This window comes from Bombina bombina, chromosome 1 (assembly GCF_027579735.1).
Source record: "Bombina bombina isolate aBomBom1 chromosome 1, aBomBom1.pri, whole genome shotgun sequence".
NCBI classification, from domain to species: Eukaryota; Metazoa; Chordata; class Amphibia; order Anura; family Bombinatoridae; genus Bombina; species Bombina bombina.
The window spans coordinates 1,000,146,876-1,000,168,720 of NC_069499.1; the positions used below are offsets into that span (position 1 = coordinate 1,000,146,876).

Consider the following 21,845-nt stretch of genomic DNA (forward strand, 5'->3'; position numbering starts at 1 on the left):
GAGGGCTGCGTTAGGCTCCAAAAAGGGAGCGTAGAGCATAATTTACCGCCACTTCAACTCTAAATACCAGCGTTGCTTACGGACGCGGCCAGCTTCAAAAACGTGCTCGTGCACGATATCCCCATAGGAAACAATGGGGCAGTTTGAGCTGAAAAAAAACCTAACACCTGCAAAAAAGCAGTGTTCAGCTCCTAACGCAGCCCCATTGTTTCCTATGGGGAAACACTACCTAAGTCTGCACCTAACACTCTAACATGTACCCCGAGTCTAAACACCCCTAACCTTATACTTATGAACCCCTAATCTGCTGCCCCCGCTATCGCTGACCCCTGCATTTTATTATTAACCCCTAATCTGCCACTCCGTACACTGCCGCAACCTACATTATCCCTATGTACCCCTAATCTGCTGCCCCTAACATCGCCGACCCCTATATTATATTTATTAACCCCTAATCTGCCCCCCCCCCCACGTCGCCGCTACCTACCTACACTTATTAACCCCTAATCTGCCGACCGGACCTTGCCGCCACTATAATAAATGTATTAACCCCTAAACCACCTCACTCCCGCCTAAAAAACCCTATAATAAATAGTAATAACCCCTAATCTGCCCTCCCTAACATCGCCGACACCTAACTTCAAGTATTAACCCCTAATCTGCCGACCGGACCTCGCCGCTACTCTAATAAATGTATTAACCCCTAAAGCTAAGTCTAACACTAACACACCCCTAAGTTAAATTTAATTTAAATCTAACAAAATAAAATAAATCTTATTAAATAAATTAATCCTATTTAAAGCTAAATACTTACCTGTAAAATAAACCCTAATATAGCAACAATATAACGAATATTTATATTGTAGCTATTTTAGCATTTATATTTATTTTACAGGCAACTTTGTATTTATTTTAACTCGGTACAATAGCTATTAAATAGTTAATAACTAATAGCTACCTAGTTAAAATAAGTACAAAATTACCTGTAAAATAAATCCTAACCTAAGTTACAATTAACTAAACTATCTACAATTATCTACAATTAAATCAACTAAACTAAATTACAAAAAAAAAACCCACTAAATTACAAAAATAAAAAAAGATTACAAGAATTTTAAACTAATTACACCTACTCTAAGCCCCCTAAAAAAATAACAAAGCCCCCCAAAATAAAAAAATGCCCTACCCTATTCTAAAATAAAAAATTTACAGCTCTTGTACCTTACCAGTCCTTAAAAGGAAGCAGCCGACGCGGATCCATCCTCTTCTTCCGGCGACTCCCGACGAATGACGGTTCCTTTAAGTGACGTCATCCAAGATCCTCGAATTCCGATTGGCTGATAGGATTCTATCGGAGTTAAGGTAGGAAAAATCTGATTGGCTGATTGAATCAGCCAATCAGATTCAAGTTCCATCCGATAGAATCCTATCAGCCAATCAGTATTCGAGGATCTTGGATGACGTCAGCCAATCAGACTGAGCTCGCATTCTATTGGCTGATCGGAACAGCCAATAGAATGCGAGCTCAATCTGATTGGCTGATTCAATCAGCCAATCAGATTTTTCCTACCTTAATTCCGATTGGCTGAGGATCTTGGATGACGTCACTTAAAGGAACCTTCATTCGTCGGGAGTCGCCGGAAGAAGAGGATGGATCCGCGTTGGCTGCTTCAAGATGGTCCCGCTCCACGCCGGATGGATGAAGATAGAAGATGCCGCCTGGATGAACATGTCTACCGGTCCGGATCTCCTCTTCTTGCCGGATAGGATGAAGACTTCGGACCCTCTTCTTGCCGGATAGGATGAAGACTTCGGACCCTCTTCTGGACGGATCGGTGATACCCGGCGTGGTGAAGATAAGGTAGGGAGATCTTCAGGGGCTTAGTGTTAGGTTTTTTAAGGGGTGTTTGGGTTAGATTAGGGGTATGTGGGTGGTGGTTTGTAATGTTGGGGGGGGGTTTTGTATGGTTTTTTTTTTTAAATGTAAAAGAGCTGTTTTCTTTGGGGCATGCCCCGCAAAAGGCCCTTTTAAGGGCTGGTAAGGTAATAGAGCTGTTAACTTTTTATTTTAGAATAGGGTAGGGCATTTTTTTTATTTTGGGGGGCTTTGTTATTTTTTTAGGGGGGCTTAGGTAGGTGTAATTAGTTTAAAATTCTTGTAATCTTTTTTTTATTTTTTTTGTAATTTAGTTTAGTTGATTTAATTGTAGGTAGTTTAGTTAATTAATTTATTGATAGTGTAGTGTTAGGTTTAATTGTAACTTAGGTTAGGATTTATTTTACAGGTAATTTTGTACTTATTTTAACTAGGTAGCTATTAAATAGTTATTAACTATTTAATAGCTATTGTACCTAGTTAAAATAAATACAAAGTTGCCTGTAAAATAAATATAAATGCTAAAATAGCTACAATATAATTATTCGTTATATTGTAGCTATATTAGGGTTTATTTTACAGGTAAGTATTTAGCTTTAAATAGGAGTCATTTATTTAATAAGATTTATTTTATTTCGTTAGATTTAAATTATATTTAATTTAGGGGTGTTAGTGTTGGGGTTAGACTTGGCTTTAGGGGTTAATACATTTATTAGAGTAGCGGCGAGGTCCGGTCGGCAGATTAGGGGTTCATAAGTGTAGTTAGGTAGCGGCGACGTTGGGGGGGCAGATTAGGGGTTAATAAATATTATGTAGGTGTCGGCGATGTTAGGGGCAGCAGATTAGGGGTACATAGGGATAATGTAGGTTGCGGCGGTGTGCGGTCGGCAGATTAGGGGTTAAAAAATTTTATTAGTGTGGCGGCGATGTGGGGGGACCTCGGTTTAGGGGTACATAGGTAGTTTATGGGTGTTAGTGTACTTTAGAGTACAGTAGTTAAGAGCTTTATGAACCGGCGTTAGCCCATAAATCTCTTAACTCCTGACTTTTTTTCTGCGGCTGGAGTCTTGTCGTTAGAGTTCTAACGCTCACTTCAGCCAAGACTCTAAATACCAGCGTTAGAAAGATCCCATTGAAAAGATAGGATACGCAATTGACGTAAGGGGATCTGCGGTATGGAAAAGTCGCGGCTGGAAAGTGAGCGTTAGACCCTTTCCTGACTGACTCTAAATACCAGCGGGCGGCCAAAACCAGCTTTAGGACCCCTTAACGCTGGTTTGGACGGCTAACGCAGAACTCTAAATCTAGGCGTTAGATTTAGGGGTTAATACATTAGTATAGTGGTGGCGACGGGGGCGGCAGATTAGGGGTTAATAAAATGTAGGTAGGTGGCGGCGATGTTAGGGACGGCAGATTAGGGGTTCATAAATATAATGTAGGTGGCTGCGGTGTCTGGAGCGGCAGATTAGGGGTTAAAAATTTTATTATAGTGTTTGCGATGCAGGAGGGCATCGGTTTAGGGGTTAATAGGTAGTTTATGGGTGTTAGTGTACTTTTTAGCACTTTAGTTATGAGTTTTATGTTACGGCGTTGTACCATAAAACTCTTAACTACTGACTTTTAAATGCGTTGGGAATCTTGACAGGGTAGGGTGTACCTCTCACTTTTTGGCCTCCCAGGACAGACTCGTAATACCGGCGCTATGGAAGTCCCATAGAAAAAAGACTTTACAAAGTTTACGTAAGTCGTTTTGCAGTATGGCCAAAGAAGTGTGCGGTACACCTAAACCTTCAAGACTCGTAATACTAGTGGGCGTAAAAAAGCAGCGTTAGGACCTGTTAACGCTGCTTTTTTAACCCTAATGCCCAACTCGTAATCTAGCCGAATAATAGTTCCTTTTAGTTTTACTGTGTGCATACTAAACCTGATTTTCCCAAGAAGCAGCATATTGACTGCTGAAGTTGTATTTGTAGGTTACATTCATTATGAGCCAGCAAAAGACCGTCAGCGCCCACATCTGTTGGAAATGTTAATACAGCTGCCTCCTAACTCTGTTACTAAGATCAGCATAGAGTTTGAGAGGGCACTGCTGAAATGGACAGAGTACCCACCTGATCCCAACCATGGATTCTACGTTAGGTAAGAATGATGTTAGTTATAATTATTTGTGTACTTTTTCTCAAACGATTTTCATTTTAAATTTTTGTGTAGTTATTTTTTTTTATTTTTTTTTTAACATTAGAATTTTCTGGAATGCAGCGATGTTACTGAATGGCTTACATCATACTATATTTAGTCTGTTCTCTTTTGGCAAATTGTTGCAGGGAGTTGCTCATTTTCCTAATATTGAGACAGATTTTGAATATAAGAAATTTCAGGTCTTTTTGAAGTTAAATATTTGCAAGTTTTGCAAGCATGCTGACCTTATCTGGGCTTAAATTGAAGTTTCAAAATAAAATTCTTATTCATCAAAATCATACAATTTTAAAAAGTTTCCAATTTACTTCTATTATCAAATTTTCTTTCTTCTCACAATATTCTTTGTCGAAGAGATAACTAGGTACGTAGCGTGCACGTGCCTGAAGCACTACATGACAGGAAATAGTGCTGCCATCTAGTGCTCCTGCTAATATATAACATTGTTGCAAAATTGCTGCCATATAGTACTGCAGACACATGCACACTTCTGAGCTTACATCCTTGCTTTTCAACAAAGAATAACAAGGAAACTAAGAAAATTTGATAACAGAAGTAAATTGGAAAATTGATTAAAATTTTATGTTCTATCTGAATCACGAGAGAAAAATTTGGGTTTTATGTCCCTTTTTAAATGAATATTTTCAATGAAAACAGATTTACTACATTAAAGGGATACTAACCCCTCATTTTTTCTTTCATGATTCAGATAGAGCATGCAATTTTAAGCAACTTTCTGATTTACTCCTCAATTCTATTTTGTTCTCATGTTATCTTGATTTGAAAAAGCAGTAATAAAAGGTTAGGAGCCGGCCCATTTTTTAGTTCAGCACCTTGGTAGAGCTGCTGATTGGTTTGCTACATTTAGCCACAAATCAGCAAGTGCTACCCATGTGCTGAACAAAAAATTCTCTGACAGTACTGCTTTTTCAAATCAAGATAGCATGAGAACAAAGAAAAAATGATAATAGGAGTAAATTAGAAAGGTTCTTAAAATCTCATGCTCTATCTGAATCATGAAATAAAAAAAAAATGGGTTTAGTATCCCTTTAAAGGGATAAGAAAGGTTTCCAATTGACTTCTATTCTTTCTATTCTCAAATGTGCTTTTTTCCCATGATATTCTTTGTTGAAGTGATACCTAGGTAGGTGTCTGGTGCACTACACAGCAGCAAATAGTGTGCCATCTAGTGCTCTTGCATATAGATAATATATATTGTTGCAAAACTGCTGCCATATAGTGCTCCAGACGCGCACGCTCCTGAGATTACCTGTTTATCAATAAGACACCAAGAGAACAAAGAAAATTTGATAATAGAAGTAAATTAGAAGGCTGTTAAAAAGGGATGCGCTGTCTAGGGTTGCCACTTTTTATTCAGGCCATGTCACCTTTTTTGGCTGTGGCTGTTATTTTTTTTTGCCGTGTCTGACTCTGCTTCAAACCTGGACATACAAATGGAAACCCAAACTGTATGGGTCATTCCTGGACAGGTGGCAACCCTAGCTCTACCTGAATTATGAAAGACACTTCGGTTTAAAGTGAAGGTAAACTTTGGTGAACGAAAGACCCTTTTTTTTTTTTTTTTTTTTTTTAATACATTTTTATTGAGAAAATTGGGTTCCAACAGAGATCACATAAAGTATCCACGCAGGGATGTACATGTACTTGAACAATCAAGTTTTTGTGTATAACCTAGGGCAAACATAATAACATGAAACAAATAACAGAGAGGATTAGTGCACTGTCATCCAAGGATTCAAATACAAGTTTTTATATAGAGTACATAATCGACAATTTAGAAGCCGCAAAATATGGTAGTAGACTTGTGAGTCGTTATTTAAAGAACTTCTAATTTGGAAATGCCCAAGGATATCGGAATTATTTAGTTTACAATTTTATACCTTTTTATAGCTCTGTACTTCTCGTAGATTGCGAAAAGGAAAAAAGAAATCTATATCTACAAGATTAGAAGGCCAAGATATTTTTTCCAATGTGTTATATGAGGCAGAAGCAAAGAAGGGATGTTCAGCGGGCAAGAGCCGCTCAATAATAGGGGGGGTCAAAGGAGGGATGGGAGCTGTGAATGTATTGTAGAGAGGATACACTTGGGAGTGCACTGTAGGCTTAATCGATAAGGTGAACCAAGTACTTTGGGTATCAATGTAAGGTCAGTAGAAGGGGCTTATATAACTATCAGAGTGGATAGGAAATATACTTGTATAACCAAGTATTTAAAGGATTAAGGAGGCTAATGGCGTAAGTGGGGGGGGGGGGTGTCAGGGGGAAAAGAGGAGGGGAACTCCACCAGGGGTAAAAGTGTACAGTATTCTATAGGAGGGGAGAAGGGTTCAGTAGACATTAACCTTTAGATTAGAGCTTGTCAACAAGACTATATGACCCTTAGAGCTAGAGCTGGACCGAAAGCCCGTTTTTTAATAATGCTATTAAAAACAGGGGCACTTTCATTCATCAAAGTTTACAAAGCAGCCGTTTTGTTAAAAAAAAAAAAAAATTCTTTTCACTGCTATAGCAGCTTCCCACGACCTAGAGATCCTCTATTCATACGTCAGCAATGACTAATCCTGCTTCCTCCAATCACAGCTTTCCCCCCAGGGTAGTCATTGCCTGAGGCAATGCTGTGATTGGAGGAAGCCGGATTAGTCATTGCTGACGTATGAATAGAGGATCTCTAGGTGGGGGAAGCTGCTGTAGCAGTGAAAAGAAAAAAAGGCAATTTTTTAACAAAATGGCTGCTTTGTAAACTTTGAATGAAAGTGCCCCTGTTTTTAATAGTATTTTTAAAAAAACGGGCTTTCATTCACCAAAGTTTACCTTCACTTTAAATTCCCTTTAAGATAATCTGTTGCCAACATAGAAATCTGTTTAGTTATTTGCATTCTTATTTTATTGCCTTTACCAAAGTGTTATGTTGAATAGTTCTGTATACTAATAATTTTAAAGCAGATTGTTAAATACTAAACGGCTTTAATTAAAGTAGAATAAGAGACCTGGAAACTAAAGTATACATAAGAAATATAATATTTATTTTTTAAGACACAATGAGTCCACTGATCATCTTAATTACTAATGGGATATTCACCTCCTGGTCAGCAGGAGGCGGCAAAAGAGCACCACAGCAGAGCTGTTAAATAGCTCCTCCCTTCCCTCCCACCCCAGTCATTATCTTTTCCTACGTTAGTGATAGGAAGTGGTGAAGTGAGGTGTTAGAAAAGATTCTTCAATCAAGAGTTTATTATTTTTAAAGTAATACAAGATTGTGCTGCTTTGTCCTAGGGTGTAGCCGTAGTCCATATCAGTCTCTTCAGTAGGGCATTGGTTGCTTTAGAGCAATGGGAAGTTGTGGGACATAATTCTCACTGCACCTCCCATATAATTTATGCTGCCCTTACCAAGAAAATCTGAGGGATATTACTCAGGCTTTCATTTTTTTACAGGTCCATGTGAGGGAAAGGACCTCTCAAACCTGGAACTGCCTTGACTGTCAGGCAGAAGATGAGGTAAGTGCTGACTTTATTCTGGGGGTTGTAGCAAAAACTCAGAAGAAAGGTTAGACACTTTATCGTTTATTTATACCTCATCAAAATTTGGTCTCTCTTTTAGAGGGTTACAAGTTAGATTTCCCTAGAGTTTTAGGGGACACCTTGGACAGTCTGGACGCAGGCACTGGGGCTGGACAGGACATGTGTTTTCATCTCCCAGTGGTTTAATAATAGCCGACCCAGAGATCTAATATTACCAAGACCTTGATGATTTACACTTTAAAACGAGTTTAGTGTGAGGGTATTGGTATGTTAAAAATTTTATTCTCGGACTAGCAGCTGCTCAGTACAAATTAGAAGCTGATCCGTCTGTTCTTAGGCTCCCAGCGTTTTCGCCTAGTACTCATTTCAATGGCAACCGGGAGATGACTATGTTAACGCCCACGATGGACGGAGTTTGTTGTGGCGCAACACTTTCAAGGTTTTTTCAGGAAACGGAAGGCATAGATTTATCCCTGAGTGTTTCTTCTTGAATAGAGAATGGACCGGACAGCGCTTCAGTGGAGTCCGAAATATTTACTGTGTAGATCGGCTGGCAGGCTTCTCAGTTAGGAAACACTTGAGAAAATGTTTAAGCTGAGGTGTAGAGGTTTACAGTATCATGCACCTCTATAGTTGACACACATAAATAAAGAAGTTGCATTTTTAAACGGTAACCTAAACCAAAAGGGTTCCATTTTAAAAATTAAAGAAACCGTAATGATTTTTTTACTGGGTTAATTTTTATTTGTTTATTCCCCCATATGTGAGCAAGAGTGGTCCAAGAGACCTTACAAAGTGTCTCCTCAGGGTTTGAATCAAATGTGAAATCACCTATTACCTTCTCTTCTCCTATGTTGTGAGAGAACTTTAATATAGGAATACATTTGAAAAAAAAAAAATCCACAAGTATCCAAAAAATGTTATAGCCTACACATGCAGTGCCCTGCGCTTCCTCTCATACTCCATCTGTAGTTACTTGGCAGGACATCGCTTCCTAGGATCATTGAAGCGATTTCTGATGCTTTGTCTGTTTTCTCCCATGTTACAGGGAAAATGCTTGAGGAAATGTATGTAATCAGTGAATGTTGCTGATATAGCAGTATCTATTCCGAATGTTCTGCCCTGAAGCCTGAAGTGGAGGATACTTCGGTAGTTTATAAGTGAGAATTCTCAGACTCTGTCTGTGTATTTCCTTTATTTCTCTTAAGTGTATCCAGTCCACGGATCATCCATTACTTGTGGGATATTCTCCTTCCCAACAGGAAGTTGCAAGAGGATCACCCACAGCAGAGCTGCTATATAGCTCCTCCCCTCACTGCCATATCCAGTCATTCTCTTGCAAATCTCAACAAAGATGGACGTAGTAAGAGGAGAGTTGTGTATTATAGTTAGTTTTTTAACTTCAATCAAAAGTTTGTTATTTTTAAATGGTACCGGAGTGTACTGTTTCATCTCAGGCAGCATTAGAAGAAGAATCTGCCTGTGATTTCTATGATCTTAGCAGAAGTAACTAAGATCCATTGCTGTTCTCAAATGTTCTGAGGAGTGAGGTAACTTCAGAGAGGGAATGGCGTGCAGGTTTTCCTGCAATAAGGTTTGTGCAGTTAATATTTTTCTAGGGATGGAATTTGCTAGAAAATGCTGCTGATACAGGATTAATGTAAGTAAAGCCTTAAATGCAGTGATAGCGACTGGTATCAGGCTTATTAATAGAGATACATACTCTTATAAAAGTGTAATATAAAACGTTTGCTGGCATGTTTAATCGTTTTTATATATGTTTGGTGACAAAACTTATTGGGGCCTAGTTTTTTTCCACATGGCTGGTTTGATTTTTGCCTAGAAACAGTTCCTGAGGCTTTCCACTGTTGCAATATGAGTGGGAAGGGCCTATTTTAGTGCTTTTCTGTGCAGATAAAAATACTGACAGAGACATTCAGCTTCTTCCTGCATGATCCAGGACATCTCTGAAGGGCTCAAAAGGCTTCAAAGTTGTTGTGACTGTGTTTAAAAAACGTTTTTGTCATTTATTATTCTGTTTTTGTTATTAAGGGGTTAATCATCCATTTGCAAGTGGATGCAATGCTCTGCTGACTTGTTACATACACTGTAAAAATTTTGTTAGTGTAACTGCCTTTTTTCACTGTTATTTAAAATTTTGTCAAAATTTGTTTCTCTTAAAGGCACAGTAACGTTTTTTATATTGCTTGTTAACTTGCTTTAAAGTGTTTTCCAAGCTTGCTAGTCTCATTGCTAGTCTGTACAAACATGTCTGAAACAGAGGATACTTGTTCATTATGTTTAAAAGCCATTGTGGAGCCCCATAGGAGAATGTGTACTAAATGTATTGATTTCACCTTAAACAGTAAAGATCAGTCTTTATCTATAAAAGAATTGTCACCAGAGGGGTCTGTCGAGGGGGAAGTTATGCCGACTAACTCTCCCCACGTGTCGGACCCTTCGCCTCCCGCTCAAGGGACGCACGCTAATATGGCGCCAAGTACATCAGGGACGCCCATAGCGATTACTTTGCAGGACATGGCTGCAATCATGAATAATACCCTGTCAGAGGTATTATCCAGATTGCCTGAATTGAGAGGCAAGCGCGATAGCTCTGGGGTTAGACGAGATACAGAGCGCGTAGATGCTGTAAGAGCCATGTCTGATACTGCGTCACAATATGCAGAACCTGAGGACGGAGAGCTTCAGTCTGTGGGTGACGTCTCTGAATCGGGGAGACCTGATTCAGAGATTTCTAATTTTAAATTTAAGCTTCAGAACCTCCGTGTATTGCTTGGGGAGGTATTAGCTGCTCTAAATGACTGTGACACAATTGCAGTGCCAGAGAAATTGTGTAGGCTGGATAAATACTATGCAGTGCCGGTGAGTACTGATGTTTTTCCAATACCTAAAAGGCTTACAGAAATTATTAGTAAGGAGTGGGATAGGCCCGGTGTGCCCTTTTTCCCACCTCCTATATTTAGAAAAATGTTTCCAATAGATGCCACTACACGGGACTTATGGCAGACTGTCCCTAAGGTGGAGGGAGCAGTTTCTACTTTAGCAAAGCGTACCACTATCCCGGTTGAGGACAGTTGTGCTTTTTCAGATCCAATGGATAAAAAAATTAGAGGGTTACCTTAAGAAAATGTTTATTCAACAAGGTTTTATTTTACAGCCCCTTGCATGCATTGCGCCTGTCACTGCTGCGGCAGTTTTCTGGTTTGAGGCCCTGGAAGAGGCCATCCATACAGCTCCATTGACTGAAATTGTTGACAAGCTTAGAACTCTTAAGCTAGCTAACTCATTTGTTTCTGATGCCATTGTTCATTTGACTAAACTAACGGCTAAGAATTCCGGATTCGCCATCCAGGCACGTAGGGCGCTATGGCTCAAATCCTGGTCAGCTGATGTGACTTCAAAGTCTAAATTACTCAACATTCCTTTCAAGGGGCAGACCTTATTCGGGCCTGGTTTGAAAGAAATTATTGCTGACATTACTGGAGGTAAAGGTAAGGGTCATACCCTTCCTCAGGACAGGGCCAAATCAAAGGCCAAACAGTCTAATTTTCGTGCCTTTCGAAATTTCAAGGCAGGTGCAGCATCAACTTCCTCTGCTTCAAAACAAGAGGGAACTTTTGCTCAATCCAAGCAGGCCTGGAAACCTAACCAGTCCTGGAACAAGGGCAAGCAGGCCAGAAAGCCTGCTGCTGCCTCTAAGACAGCATGAAGGAGCGGCCCCCTATCCGACAACGTATCTAGTAGGGGGCAGACTCTCTCTCTTCGCCCAGGCGTGGGCAAGAGATGTTCAGGATCCCTGGGCGTTGGAGATCATATCTCAGGGATATCTTCTGGACTTCAAAGCTTCTCCTCCACAAGGGAGATTTCACCTTTCAAGATTATCTGCAAACCAGATAAAGAAAGCGGCATTCCTAAGCTGCGTACAAGATCTCCTTGTAATGGGAGTGATCCATCCAGTTCCGCGGACGGAACAAGGACAGGGGTTTTATTCAAATCTTTTTGTGGTTCCCAAAAAAGAGGGAACCTTCAGACCAATTTTGGATTTAAAGATCCTAAACAAATTCCTCAGAGTTCCGTCATTCAAGATGGAAACTATTCGAACCATTTTACCCATGATCCAAGAGGGTCAGTACATGACCACAGTGGACTTAAAGGATGCCTACCTTCACATTACGATTCACAGGAATCATCATCAATTCCTGAGGTTTGCCTTTCTAGACAGGCATTACCAATTTGTAGCTCTTCCATTCGGGTTGGCTACAGCCCCAAGAATTTTTACAAAGGTTCTGGGCTCACTTCTGGCGGTTCTAAGACCGCGAGGCATAGCGGTGGCTCCTTACTTGGACGATATCCTGATACAGGCGTCAAGCTTTCAAATTGCCAAATCTCATACATAGATAGTTCTGGCTTTCCTGAGGTCGCATGGGTGGAAAGTGAACGAAGAAAAGAATTCTCTATCTCCTCTCACGAGGGTTTCCTTCCTAGGGACTCTAATAGATTCTGTAGAAATGAAAATTTACCTGACGGAGTCCAGGTTATCAAAACTTCTAAATGCTTGCCGTGTTCTTCACTCCATTCCGCGCCCCACGGTGGCTCAGTGCATAGAAGTAAACGGCTTAATGGTAGCGGCGATGAACATAGTGCCATTCGCGCGCCTGCATCTCAGACCGCTGCAATTATGCATGCTCAGTCAGTGGAATGGGGATTACACAGATTTGTCCCCTCTACTAAATCTGGATCAGGAAACTAGAGATTCTCTTCTCTGGTGGTTATCTCGGGCCCATCTGTCCAAGGGTATGACATTTCGCAGACCAGATTAGACAATTGTAACAACAGATGCCAGCCTTCTAGGTTGGGGTGCAGTCTGGAACTCCCTGAAGGCTCAGGGTTCATGGACTCAGGAGGAGAAACTACTCCCAATAAATATTCTGGAGTTAAGAGCAATATTCAACGCTCTTCTGGCTTGGCCTCAGCTAGCAACACTGAGGTTCATCAGATTTCAGTCGGACAACATCACGACTGTGGCTTACATCAACCATCAAGGGGGAACCAGGAGTTCCCTAGCGATGTCAGAAGTCTCCAAGATAATTCGCTGGGCAGAGACTCACTCTTGCCACCTGTCAGCGATCCATATCCCAGGTGTAGAGAACTGGGAGGCGGATTTTCTAAGTCGTCAGACTTTTCATCCGGGGGAATGGGAACTCCATCCGGAGGTGTTTGCTCAATTGGTTCTCCGTTGGGGCAAACCAGAACTGGATCTCATGGCGTCTCGCCAGAACGCCAAGCTTCCTTGTTACGGATCCAGGTCCAGGGACCCAGAAGCTGCACTGATAGATGCTCTAGCAGCGCCTTGGTTCTTCAACCTGGCTTATGTGTTTCCACCGTTTCCTCTGCTCCCTCGTCTGATTGCCAAAATCAAACAGGAAAGAGCATCGGTGATATTAATAGCGCCTGCGTGGCCACGCAGGACCTGGTGTGCAGACCTAGTGGACATGTCATCCTTTCCACCATGGACTCTGCCTCTGAGACAAGACCTTCTGCGTACAAAACCTGGGTTTTTACCTAAGGTGGTTTCTAACAAGAATATCAATCAAGAGATTGTTGTTCCATCATTATGTCCTAATCCTTCTTCAAAGAAGGAACGTCTTTTGCATAATCTAGAAGTAGTCCGTGCCTTGAAGTTTTACTTACAGGCTACTAAAGATTTTCGCCAAACATCTAACCTGTTTGTTGTTTACTCTGGACAGAGGAGAGGTCAGAAGGCCTCGGCAACCTCTCTCTCTTTCTTTCTTTTTGGCTTCGGAGTATAATCTGTTTATCCTATGAGACTGCTGGACAGCAGCCTCCTGAAAGGATTACAGCTCATTCTACTAGAGCTGTGGCTTCCACCTGGGCCTTTAAAAATGAGGCCTCTGTTGAACAGATTTGCAAGGCTGCAACTTGGTCTTCCCTTCATACTTTTTCCAAATTTTCCAAATTTGATACTTTTGCTTCTTCGGAGGCTGTTTTTGGGAGAGAGGTTCTACAGGCAGTGGTTCCTTCCGTTTAAGTTCCTGCCTTGTCCCTCCCATCATCCGTGTACTTTAGCTTTGGTATTGGTATCCCACAAGTAATGGATGATCCGTGGACTGGATACACTTAACAAGAGATAACATAATTTATGCTTACCTGATAAATTTATTTCTCTTGTAGTGTATCCAGTCCACGGCCCGCCCTGTCCTTTTCAGGCAGGTCTAAATTTTAATTAAACTACAGTCACCACTGCACCCTATGGTTTCTCCTTTCTCGGCTTGTTTCGGTCGAATGACTGGATATGGCAGTGAGGGGAGGAGCTATATAGCAGCTCTGCTGTGGGTGATCCTCTTGCAACTTCCTGTTGGGAAGGAGAATATCCCACAAGTAATGCATGATCCGTGGACTGGATACACTACAAGAGAAATAAATTTATCAGGTAAGCATAAATTATGTTTTTATGCTGAGGTGTTTTCTTTCAGTTTAAGCTTGCACACCTCCAAAATGGGAGAGACCAGGCATTCCCTTTTCTCCTTCTCCTATTTTTAAGAAGATGTTTCCCATAGCTGACTCTTTCAAGGAGGCTTGACAAACAGTTCCTAAGGTGGAAGGGGCCGTTTCCACCCTAGCCAAGAGAACTACTATTCCCATAGAGGATAGTTGTGCTTTCAAAGATCCTATGGACAAGAAGTTAGAGGGTCTACTTAAGAAGATTTATGTTCACCAGGGTCTGCAATGGCAGCCAACTGCGTGCATTGCTACCGTCACTAGTGCGGCGGCTTATTGGTTTGATGCACTGTCTGAGTCTCTCAGGACTGAGACTTCCTTGGTGGAGATCCAAGATAGGATAAAGGCTCTGAAGTTGGCTAATGCCTTTATTACTGACGCTTCTCTTCAAATTTTTAAGATGGGAGCTAAGATTTCAGGTTTCTCTATTCTAGCCCGCGGAGCTTTATGGTTAAAGCCTTGGTCTGCAGATGTTTCCTCTTAGTCTATGATTCTGGCTATTCCTCAAGACCTTATTTGGACCTGGTTTATCAGAAATTATTTCGGATATTACGGGAGGTAAGGGTCATCTTCTCCCTCAAGATAAGAGAAACAAGCAGAAAGGACAGCAGACCAATTTTCATTCCTTTCGAAACTTCAAAGGAATTTCTTTATCTTCCTCCTCTAAGCAAGAACAATCCAAACCTGCATGGAGACCTAACCAGTCTTGGACTAAGGGAAAGCAATCCAAGAAGCCTGCTATTGAATCCAAGACAGCATGAAGGGCATTCCCCCGATCCGGGACCGGATCTTGTAGGGGGCAGACTTTCCTTCTTCGCTCAGGTTTGGGTTCAGGATGTGCAGGATCCCTGAGCAATAGAAATTGTGTCCCATGGATACATTCTAGAGTTCAAAAGTTTTCCTCCCAGAGGCTGGTTTCTTCTTTCAAGATTATCTGCAAACCAGACAAAAAGAGAGGTGTTCTTACATTGCGTAAGAGACCTCTCCGCCCTGGGAGTGATTGTTCCTGTTCCAGTACTGGAACAGGGTCAGGGTTTTAATTCCAATCTGTTTGTGGTTCCCAAAATGGAGGGAACCTTCAGACCAATTTTAGATCTCAAGAGTCTAAACAAATTTCTAAGGGTTCCGTCCTTCAAGATGGAAACTATTTGTTCCATTCTTCCCTTAATCCAGGAGGGTCATTTTATGACAACAGTGGATTTAAAGGACGCATACCTACATGTCCCTATTCACAGGGATCATCACAAGTTCCTAAGGTTTACCTCCCAGGACAAACACTTCCAGTTTGTGGCTCTTCCTTTCGGCCTGGCCACTGCTCCCAGAATTCTCACAAAGGTTCTGGGGTCTCTGTTGGCGGTACTTCGGTCACGGGGCATTGGGGTGGCACCTTATCTGGGCGACATTCTAGTCCAGGCGCCATCTTTTCAACAAGCAAGATCCCACACCGACATAATCTTTCCTGAGAACTCACGTGTAAATTTTTGGAAAAGAGTTCCCTAGTTGCAGACACAAGAGTCATCTTCTTGGGAACCATAATAGACTCCCTGTCTATAAAGATTTTTCTGACAGAAGTCAGGAAATCAAAGATTATCGATACTTGTCCATTCCTCGGCCGTCAGTGGCTCAGTGCATGGAGTTAATTGGGCTGATGGTGGCGGCAATGGACATCATCCCGTTTGCTCGCTTCCATCTCAGACCTCTGCAGTTAAGCATGCTCAGACACTGAAACAGAGATTATGCAGACTTGTCTCCTTGAATAACTCTGGAGCAGGAGACAAGGGATTCTCTTCTATGGTGGTTGTCTCTGGATCATCTCTCCCAGGGAACCTGCTTTTGCAGACCATCTTGGGTGATTGTGACAACAGACGCCAGCCTTCTGGGGTGGGGTGCAGTATGGGGCTCCCTAAAGGCTCAGGGAGTTTGGACTCAGTCAGTCTGTTCTTCCCATAAACATTCTAGAACTGAGGGCAATATTCAATGCCCTTCTGGCCTGGCCCCAGTTAGCCTCTCTACGGTTTATCAGGTTCCAGTCGGACAACATAACTTCAGTGGCTTACATCAATCATCAGGGAGGAATGAGCAGTTCCTTAGCGATGACAGAGGTAACCAAAATAATCCAGTGGGCGGAAGCCCACTCTTGTTGTTGTCTATCGGCGATCCATATCCCAGGGGTAGACAATTGGGAGGAGGATTTCCTGAGCAGGCAGACCTTTCATCCGGGGGAGTGGGAACTCCATCCGGAAGTGTTCTCCAATCTGATTCTCAAGTGGGGTCATCCGGAATTGGATCTCATGGCATCCCGACAGAATGCCAAGCTCTTGAGATACGGGTCGAGGTCCAGGGACCCCCAGGCGAAACTAATAGATGCTTTGGCGGTCCCTTGAACCTTCAGTCTAGCATACCTATTTCCTCAGTTTGCTCTTCCTCTCCTCGGGTAATTGCTCGTATCAAACAGGAGAGGGCTTCGGTGATCCTCATAGCACCGGCCTGGCCTCACAGAATTTGGTATGCAGATCTGGTGGAGATGGCATCTCTGCCTCCTTGGAGACTCCCGTTGAGGAAGGACCTTCTGATTCAGGGGCCCTTCCTTCACCCAAATCCTAGTTTCTCTGAAGCTGACTGCTTGGAGATTGAACGCTTAATTTTATCCATGCGGGGTTTTTCTGATTTGCTCATTAGACCATGATTCAGGCTTGTAAGCCTGTAACTAGAAGGATTTACCATAAGATTTGGCGTAAATATCTCTATTGGTGTGATTCCAAGGGCTACTCATGGAGTAGAGTTAGGATTCCTAGAATTTTGTCTTTTCTCCAAGAGGGTTTGGAGAAGGGTTTATCGAGGAGCTCCCTAAAGGGTAAAATCTCGGCCTTATCTATTTTGTTACACAAACGTCTGGCGGATGTCCCAGATGTACAATCTTTTTGTCAGGCCTTGCTCAGGTTCAGGCCTGTGTTCAAACCAGTTACTCCTCCATGGAGTCTTAATTTAGTTCTAAAAGTTCTTCAAGGGGCTCCCTTTGAGCCTATGCATTCCTTAGCTATTAGGTTATTATCTTGGAAAGTTTTATTTCTTGTTGCTATTTCTTCTGCTCGGAGAGTGTCAGAGCTCTCGTCATTGCAGTGTGAGTCTCCTTATCTTATTTTCCAATCAGATAAGGTAGTTTTACGTACTAAATTAGGATTTCTTCCTAAGGTTGTTTCTGATCGGAACATTAATCAGGAGATTGTTGTTCCTTCCTTGTGTCCTAATCCTTCTCAGAAGGAAAGACTTGTGCACAATTTGGACGTGGTCCGTGCGTTAAAGTTTTACCTGCAGGCGACTGAGTACTTTCGTCAGTCTTCTTCTTTTGTTTGTGTTTTTCTCAGGTAAACGCAAGGGTCAGAAAGCTACGGCTACTTCTCTTTCTTTTTGGCTGAAGAGTATCATACGTTTTGCATATGAAACTGCTGGACAACAGCCTCCCGAGAGAGTTACGGCTCATTCAACCAGGGCTGTTGCTTCCTCATGGGCGTTCAAAAATGAAGCGTCTGTGGAACAGATTTGCAAGGCTGCAACTTGGTCCTCTCTTCACACTTTTTCAAAGTTCTATAAATTTGACACTTTTGCCTCGGCTGAGGCCGTTTTTGGGAGAAAGGTTCTTCAGAAAGTGGTGCCTTCCGTTTAGGTTCCCTGTCTTGTCCCTCCCGTATCATCTGTGTACTCTTGCTTGGGTATTGAATCCCATTAGTAATTAAGATGATCCGTGGAATCATCGTGTCTTAAAAAAGAAAAGAAACTTAATGCTTACCTGATAAATTTATTTATTTTTTGACACGATGAGTCCACGACCCGCCCTGTTCCTGTAGACAGGTTATGGGTTATGTAGACTTCAGACACCTCTGCACCTTGGCTTTTCCTTTCTCTTCCTAACTTCGGTCGAATGACTGGAGTGGGAGGGAAGGGAGGAGCTATTTAACAGCTCTGCTGTGGTGCTTTTTGCCGCCTCCTGCTGACCAGGAGGTGAATATTCCATTAGTAATTAAGATGATCCGTGGACTCATCGTGTCAAAAAATAAATAAATTTATCAGGTAAGCATAAATTTTCTTTTTGTATGTTAAAGGGACAGTCCACACCAAAATTGATTGTTTAAAAAGATAGATAATACCTTTATTACCTATTCCCCAGATTTGCATAACCAACACTGTTATATTAATACACTTTTTACCTCTGCGATTACCTTTTATCTAAGCCTCGGCAGACTGCCCCCTTGTCTCAGTTCTTTTGACAGACTTGCATTTTAGCCAATCGGTGCTGACTCATAAATAATTCCACTGGTGTGAGCACAATGTTAACTATATGGCAAACGTGAACTAGCACTGACTAACTTTGAAAAACTGTCTAAATGCACTGAGAGAAGAGGCAACCTGCAGGGGCTTAGAAATAAGCATATGAGCCTACCTAGGTTTAGCTTTCAACAAAGAATACTAAGAGAACAAAGCAAATTTAATTATAAATATAAATTTGAAAGTTTTTTTTTTTTTTTTTTAAATTGCATGCCGTATCTGAATCATGAAAGTTTAATTTTGACTAGACTGTAACTTAAATGAGAGAGACACTTTTCATTCCATATATGTCATGGACCTGTAGAACAGTCTGTATACAACTATATTATACATTTTTAAGTACTTTTTTATGATCCTTCTAATCATCTGATTTTTTTTTTTCTACCCTGCATAGCCCTTCTGCACTCAGTGTACTGATTCCAAGTGTTATCAGCACAAAAACGGACTCACTGGAGAATAGTCCCCTCTTTACCACACTGTAAGTGTAAGAGACTTTATCCTAGCATTAGATCTTGTAACAGTACTGTGTGCGGGTATGTATATATGTGTGTGTGTGTGTGTGTATGTATATATCTCTTTTTTTCTTATCTTGGCAGTATACCTGCATTTGTTAAAACAATATATCCAAATCCATATACTTTTGAGTTTCTGTGTTTTTGGATTTGATATGCTTTTATATATATTTTTGTTTTAACAATAAAACATTCCAAATGTATTAATCTGATAACACACAATAGCAATCTTTATCATTTTGGGTATAATCTCTACTTTGTGTGTTTTTACACTTTTTTTTTGTAGTTTCTCACAGTTGAACTGGAAATGTTTCCAGAAGACAGTGGGCTGTGCAACTGTAGTTATCAGTGGGATGTCTCGTTTTAATGTAGGGTGCACTTATTACAACTATATGCTAGCAGCACACAGTGTAGCTTAATGGGACACTAAAGCCTTAATAAATGCTGGAGTATGCAGAAAAAAATAGGGGGGGGGGGAATTTATCAAAAGTCCTCTGCTATTTATATATAGCACAATGTAGAGGGACCCGTTCCATAAAAAGTGTACAATAAGTTCAAACAAATCAAAATGTATTAATATAAATGTCCCCAGTCACACCAACCTTTATTATTTATGTAACAGGAGCCCAGTGATCAGGGAGTATTCCATGAGGCTCCTAGACCGAGTTTATCAGAATGCCATCATCTGTGCTGGGTGCATTTCCCCTATAAGTGATTGACGGGTCCCTCCGCCATATTCAGAAACAGTAGCTGTCCTGACTGATAGCACTAAGTACTTGCCCATGTGGTTGTTATCGTGTGTATTTTAAAGGTATTTAAAGGAACACTCAATCAAAATTAAACTTTTATTATTCAGATAGAACATGCAATTTTAAACAACTTTCTAATTTACTTCCTTTAACAAAATGTGCACAGTCTTTTTATATTTTAACTTTTTGAGTCACCAGCTCCTACTGAGCATGTGCAAGAATAAGTGTGTATGCATTTGTGAATGGCTGATTGCTGTCACATGGTACGTGTATGCATTTGTGATTGGCTGAGTGGAAGTAGACATAACTTTTAAAATTGTCAGAAAAAAATCTACTATTCATTTGAAGTTCAGACTAAGTGCGATTGCATTGTCTTGTTATCTTGCATTTGTTGATTATGCAAATCTGCAGTGTTGACTGGTCCTTTAATAAAAGTGATTTAATATTTTGGTGCTCCTCTTCTCTTCTAGACTATATATGTAATTTTAAAACTTACTGTGCACTATGGTGTCTTTTACCCCTGCAAAGGGGTTTAAACACATAAAAGCACCAGAGCACCGCTGGTCTAGAGCGGAAACAGCTTCTGATCCAATCAACAGCACCAGTTGATTGACAGCGCTGCTTTTTGGATCAGTGGTGGTTTCCACTTGGGACCAGCAGTGCTTTGCGGCCCCAAGCAGTACTTCTACTGTGTGTTTAATTCCTTTAAAACAATGTATTTTCATTTTAGGACTTAATTTCATTATATTTTTAAATACTGAAAACTATTTACAACTATACACTTTTTTTTTTTTTTTTTTTTTTTTCTTCAAGACAATCATGTTTTGCACACATTGCATGTGATACTACATGTTTGTGAGGCACACCCTCTAAAAAAAAATCTTTTCTTGCCTTCTGTGTGACAGGTTCCCATCCACAGACAGCTCTAGTTACTTTATACGTCTGTATACTGAACCCCTACTTGTGAATCTTCCTACGCCAGACTTCAGCATGCCCTACAATGTCATCTGCCTGACCTGCACTGTGGTGGCTGTAGGCTATGGCTCCCTGTACAACTTGCTTACTAGGACCTTCCAGGTGGAGGACAGCAAAGGTGGTGGTTTGGTAAAAAAGGTAGCGAACATTATCCGTCGTCTACGTGGAGTTCCACCTCTCTGAGCTTCTGTGGAACTTTGTATTGAGGAAAAAGAGAACCTAAAATGCACTGACATGAAGCAGCTATACATTTAAGACTTGAATGAAATGATTAGCCTCAAATTGGAATAAATTAAGGTGACTTTGTGTTCTTTGTGTTTTTGATGGGTATAATTTAAATGGGCTAGGCTCCATCCTGCCTCTCTTGTGACGATAATCTCAGCCAGTTGGTGGTAATATTGGATGATATAACCTCTGCTTTTCAGTGACTGAGATTTCTGATCTTGCCATTTTGTACAGAGTGGTTTATTAAAATTAACTGTTCACAGCCAAGCCATAAATTATGTGTTGTTGTTTGTTTTATCCTGTGTGGGGTTTTTTTTTGTTTTGTTTTTAATAAAATCTCTTACAAAGAAGTATATAATTTTTTTATATATATATATATATTTTTTTTTGTTCAACATTTATATCATGTTCATACTTTGAATTGTGACATCATATATTAAATCTTACAGATAGTCAGACTTCAGAACTTGTTAGAAAAGTATTTTATAAGTATCAGACATCATTGTTCTAAGAAGCTAAGTTAATCAAAACCCTTGACCTTAGTAGAACCCCTTGCATTGGCTAAATACTATAAATACTATAATTATCTGTTATGTCAATACCCTCTAACCAATAATTAAAACCCCATGTGCTATTATCACCCCATACACCCCAACCTCATTAAACCTCCCAATAGTATAACTTCTAATTATATTTAAAAGCATAACTACCAATAAACTAATTGCATTAACCCTTTGTTCTAGCGATCCCTTGCGCACCAACTGCTAAAGTCTCTGCACACTTGAGAGTATTTTTCTACGAATGCATCCATCATAAATTAAACTGCCTACTTTCTGTGACCACCGTAACTACAAGAATCCCCATCCAATGGACCAATATCTTCCACAAGCACACCCTTTAGGTCCCA

At 40.8% G+C, this 21,845-nt stretch overlaps 1 protein-coding gene across 1 annotated transcript in view; it reads left to right on the forward strand.

Moving 5' to 3' along the window:
- The window catches only part of PIGT (phosphatidylinositol glycan anchor biosynthesis class T), a 114,933-nt gene extending 93,645 nt beyond the window's left edge, over positions 1 to 21,288 (forward strand). Inside the window, exons 10-12 of the mRNA XM_053712780.1 lie at positions 3,850 to 4,015; positions 18,872 to 18,955; positions 20,644 to 21,288. Coding sequence (XP_053568755.1) covers positions 3,850 to 4,015; positions 18,872 to 18,955; positions 20,644 to 20,896 — 503 coding nt within the window. The 3' untranslated portion in view covers positions 20,897 to 21,288. The remainder of the gene's footprint in view (positions 1 to 3,849; positions 4,016 to 18,871; positions 18,956 to 20,643) is intronic.
- Positions 21,289 to 21,845: the final 557 nt, after the last annotated feature.